The 5,407-nt window shown below is 46.3% G+C and overlaps 1 protein-coding gene across 1 annotated transcript in view; it reads right to left on the minus strand.

Annotated features, from left to right (window-relative positions):
- Window positions 1-4,892, minus strand: part of LOC140322685 (insulin receptor substrate 1-like) — a 14,855-nt gene extending 9,963 nt beyond the window's left edge. The window contains exon 1 of the mRNA XM_072399245.1: window positions 2,366-4,892. Within this exon, the coding sequence (XP_072255346.1) occupies window positions 2,366-2,690 (325 nt within the window). The 5' untranslated portion in view covers window positions 2,691-4,892. The remainder of the gene's footprint in view (window positions 1-2,365) is intronic.
- Window positions 4,893-5,407: the final 515 nt, after the last annotated feature.

Below are 5,407 nucleotides of genomic sequence, written 5' to 3' on the forward strand. Positions count from 1 at the left end.
AAGTACACAGCTCTCTTGTTGCTGGCAGATTCTATTCATTGAATTCATTCAGAGCGTCTCACAATGTGAAGTGAATGAGTCATACAATTCGGGTTAGGGTCACGGTTGCTCTACCTACGCTGCGAGTTCGGTGGGCTGGAATTGTCCAAGGTCGTTGGATGCGGGGGATACACAGCCACACAACATTCGGCTATGGAACCTACACAGCGCTCACCGACCAAATTGTCAACATGCCGAGAGCTATGATTGGAAGGGGGAGTACCCTATGTACTGTAGCAGAGCTCAGACTGAAATAGGAAGAAGCAGTGTGACACATCAGCTCATTACTGTGCTGCTACTTCTTTTACTGTCCATTCACAGACAGGAGGCATATCCTGGGCTCAGAGAAAGTGGATAAAATAAAGCCAAAATGAGGACATCTAGTGGCTGAAAAACGTACTGCAGTGAAATCTAGGGCTGTAAGGTGAATTTGGCCTGGATGAATTTTCAGACCTATGACCCTGCTTTGGCTCCATAAATCAGGAAAAAATTGCAACATTGTAGAATGCTGCTGATGACTGCAATGGAGTTTTCTGAAACTACAAAATGTCATTTTCTATCATTGCTGTGACCACAGAAGGTTCACAATTTTTTGGCACCTTTTACTGCATGTGCCAATATATTAAGGCGAGGGGGGGGGGGCTGCCATTCCATGGTCCCGTTTTGTTGCCAATTCTAGCCATCAAAAAAAAAACGAAAAAATCTAATGTAACCAATAAGTATGCGGCGTGGTCGTGTGACCACGATCTGCGCGCAATGAACAATTTCCTTCCAAAAGTTCCAAAAACAGCGGAGGGTGCCAGCGTGGCAAAGGACTCGTAAAGCTCTCAGCAGGAGGGGGTTAAACTGGCCGACTGCAGCTCTGCGCAGGAAAAACAAGAGAGCTGACGCCAGAATCGCCATAGAAACACACCTTTTTTTCAATCTTGCATGCGGGTTTTGGTTACTGTGGCAACACTGTGCCAAGGGATCGAACTTGGGATAACGATTGCAAGCTTTGCAGGAGAGGGGGCGTACAATGATTCAGGGAGCCATGTTTGTGGACCAAAAAGGTTTTTGGTAACATTGGCAAAGGTTTGGCCAATCATCAGCCTTAGGGCAGACGAAAAGAAAGTTTTTATGGAGAATATAACCAAAGGGCCCCTCCCCGTGACTCATTTAACATGGGGGCCTCTTGATGACACCTCTCTATCTATGGTCACCCGGGTTTATGGCAATGGGCTGCTGCAGTCCCCATACAGAACATTTTAGGCGAGTGCATATTTTTAAATGACTATAAAATAAAGAAATTCACAGCGCGGCCTTTAGAGGGAGCACTTGTCCACTATGGAACCTCCTTAAAGCTCATGTGACCTCTGCTATAAAACTGACTGATCACAAAAAGGAGTCTGATATATAAACTTAATGAAGTTAATTACCGGGTCATGTGACCAAAAGAGCTCCATTCAGATCCCTCCAATGTACAGCAGGGGCGGGGTTAGACAGGAAGCTTACTGTCCAAGTAAGCAGATCAGATCCCTATTGACATGGTTGTGGGTATGGATAGAAACATATCTGCCCACTACCTATTGCCAAATATAGGGAGCAGGGGGGGGTGGGGCTCACAGAGTAAACTACATGTATGCCGCCCTGTAGGTCTACCATAAATTGAGACCTACAGGGGGGCTGTCCCGGTTTATGAAAACCTAAAGTCAGCCGCACCGTGACATGAGCACCCAGCGCCACACAAACAGTCGCAGCATGGCATGAACACCCAGCGCCACACATACAGCCGCACCATGGCATGAACACACAGCGCCACACATACAGCCGCACCATGGCATGAGCACACATACAGCCGCACCATGGCATGAGCACACATACAGCCGCGCCATGGCATGAGCACACATACAGCCGCACCATGGCATGAGCACACAGTGCCACACATATAGCCGCACCATGGCATGAGCACACAGCGCCACACAAACAGCCGCACTGTGACATGCACACAGCGCCACACAAACAGCCGCACTGTGACATGCACACAGCGCCACACATACAGCCGCACTGTGACATGCACACAGCGCCACACATACAGCCGCAGCATGGCATGTGCACACAGCGCCACACATACAGCCACACCATGGCATGCACACACATATACTGCAGCTACAACATGACACATACAATCACACATACTACACCGTAACTCACCAGGCCACATATAAAGCACACTGGTGCCCCAACACACACTGACCAATAAACACCCTGTGTACACACACACTACATGCCAAGTACACATGCTGATCCCACTGTTGCTGGGTAGAAAGTGCCATGATATAATTACCCTGTGCTTGCAGCTCCAGTATGGCTTGGTACCAGGCCTCCTGCTCCTCCTCCCCGTCCGCAGACACGCACAGGCCACTGTCACGCGTGTACAAGACCAGCAGGTGTCTCCTCTTGGCGTCGGCACGCTTGTTCACACCAAACGCCTCTTCCAAGTTGACTGTACCGCGGGGCCCACTGGATCCATCCACCAACCTGAACTTCTTCTCGTTCTCGTAGTACTCCAGCCGGGCCGGACCTCTGGGGCCGGGGCCACGGAGCACAAAGTACCTCTTCCTCATAGACTTCTGCTTACGCAGATACCCCGACTTCTTTATGTCATCCATCTTGGCGATTTTTTCCTTAAATTTCTGTGGGCGTGATTAAAAACATTCTGTCCGTAAATTTAAAAGGAAAAAAAAATTACCCAAGATTTTCAAAAACATTCAGCAGGATTCTTTTTCCAACTCAAGGGGGATAGAGCTACATTATCTGCAAAAGAAAAAAAAAGTTCCTCCAAATTTGGCAACAGGAAATAGTTCAGGTGAAGTTTTTGTTTTTTTAGACCTATTTGAGTGAGTTTGTTGTTTTGGTAAATATCAGCTTATGTTCCAGAAAAATATTCGGACCTGTGCGGGGTTCACCAGAGCCGATGACTCCGGTTCCTTCAGACTTCTTACACCCCCAAAAAAGTGCTTGCAATCTTCCAGTACCACCAGGGCTATAGCATTCCGTCCCCGTCTTCCCGAATCAAATTAAGTAAAATATTCACAAGAACATCAAAATTATATCATCCCAGCTTATGCATAATATTTAAAAAAAAATACAAAGTGCTAATGCGGCATTTTAGTACCTCAAAGCTTCCATAGAACGCACAATTTTCAAGTTTCACAGACGATAAATTTTTGCAGAAAGAATATTTTTGTCAGGTTGATGCACCATCACTCCAAGCAGAGAGTTCATTAGATCAGTCATTATTTTCAGAAATAAAAAGTTGAGAAATCTTTTTCTGATGCCCTGAGGGGCACAAATTACTTTCTTCGGTTTTACTCTACTAATCAGGTTGTGCAACAATGAATGGGCCGACTTCCCTAAACAATGGAGACCTTTAATGTTTTTGGCACGGTTTGTATCTGAAGATTCAATAGATTTGTAAGCAGCTGGACTTTTTTCTTCCTAATTCCACTCTTCTGGGGCTCCTTAAGTTTTTTTCATTAAAGCAAAAAAATAAAGTGGCTTTTTTTTTCTTTTTGAATTTTACAAAAATAACTTAAAGGAGGCAGACAGAATGGTAGTGCATGCAATTTTTTGAAAACAGCAATTTGCAATTGTAAAATAAGCTGCAGCAAACAATAAAATAGATCTCTATTATTTTATGTGCAAAAACATTCTCCCACAAAGGGGGGGTGGAAAAAAACAAAACAAAAAGAATGTATAGGCAGGAAAAAGGCACGGCGTTGATCGGTGGGATATTCAGGCTTGTCAATCTCTTTGGATTTTTTCTGAAAAATACATTTGAGAATATTTGGATACTTAATTTATTTATCTTTGGATACTTAAAAAATGGAGCAGTGGTGGCCAGAACGGATCCGCTTTCTGCTCAACTTCAAGAAGGTGAAAAACAAAGGTTAGTGCCCCTTTAAGAAAAAAAAAAGTCATGCAAAATCTGCACATTCAGCAAAAAACATTTTGCAAGTAAGGCGAGGTCCACATGCAACAAGCGAACTTTAACGACCGGTCTTATTTGTCCAGGTCCGATTGGTGGGCGTTTTATATACCGATATTCATACCATAAGCACCAGCAAATTAAAAAAAAATTCTGAACCTGAGAAAAAAAAAAAAGTCAAAAAGAAATCCAAAAAGAAAAAAAAAAATTCAAAAAGAAAAAAAATTAATGTAGTTTCCAGGCAGTAAACAGCGATCACAACATAGGAAGAAATGGGTGGAAAAAATCAAAAATGCAGAAATCCATTCCCCATATTTGCGGCCTCTTGTTGGCACTTTTTGTTTTTGCATTAGCGGCAGTCTGAGGCTTTGCAGAAAATAATAAACTTTGCGCTGTTGTTTTTCCTGCGATGTGCTGCTGCAATGTTGGTGTTTTGCAGCATTTAAAGGGCAGACCCCCCCTGAATCCTGGGAAAGTCTTGCAGTGGGTCCCTGTGGGGTTTTCTGTTTACCCCCCTCTGATGTGGGCTGCAGAGAGGAAAGGTTTGCCCCACCTGGGGCTGTGCATGCCAGGCAGTGCTTGCTGGGGACCCAGCTGTGGTTTAGCCCCAGTGTGGAGTCAGCATTGCAGGGGGAGAGGTGCCATCATCATGCTTGGCCCATGTGCTCTGGCAGAGGGGCAGGCTGGCACATGGCAGGGGGGAAGGAAATACCTGGATTGCAATGCATGCGGCGTGGCTGGAATGGGGGGGTCCAGTCCTCATTTATGCAGCAGTAAACCCCAGGAGGGCAGAGGGGTCCATCATCCAGGCCTGCAGCAGGGGCAGTCAGTGGCTTTAGGTGTGAGGGTGGAGAGGGGACATTGGTGGGTGAGGAGGGGGGGGGGAAGGGTGTGCAGACCCAAGGGCAGGGGGAGCAAACACACCACACATCCAGCCTTAACTAAACTAGTTTGCTTCTATCTCCTCCCATGGTCAGACAGCTGCTGCAAGGAGCCCTGGGTCCTAGAGGGAGCAGAGTGTGCACAACTGTCAGCCATAGGTGGTGGTGGGGTATAGCTGATCTATAACTGTCACCGTGTATATAGGGTGCGCGGGGCTCATCCATAACTGTCACTGAGTATATGGGGTGATCTACAACTGTCACTGAGTATACAGGGTGCGCAGGGCTGATCTACAACTGTCGGGGTGTTTATATCGGGTGCACGGGACTGATCTACAACTGTCAGGGTGTTTATATGGGGTGTACGGGGCTGATTTACAACTGTTGCGGTGTATATGGGGTGCGCGGGGCTGATCCTCAACTGTTGCAGTATAAATGGGGTGCATAGGGCTGATCTACAACTGTCGCAGTGTACATGGGGTGTATGGGGCTGATCTACAACTGTCGCAGTGTATAT

This window comes from Pyxicephalus adspersus, chromosome 2 (genome assembly GCF_032062135.1).
Source record: "Pyxicephalus adspersus chromosome 2, UCB_Pads_2.0, whole genome shotgun sequence".
In the NCBI taxonomy this organism is placed as follows: Eukaryota; Metazoa; Chordata; class Amphibia; order Anura; family Pyxicephalidae; genus Pyxicephalus; species Pyxicephalus adspersus.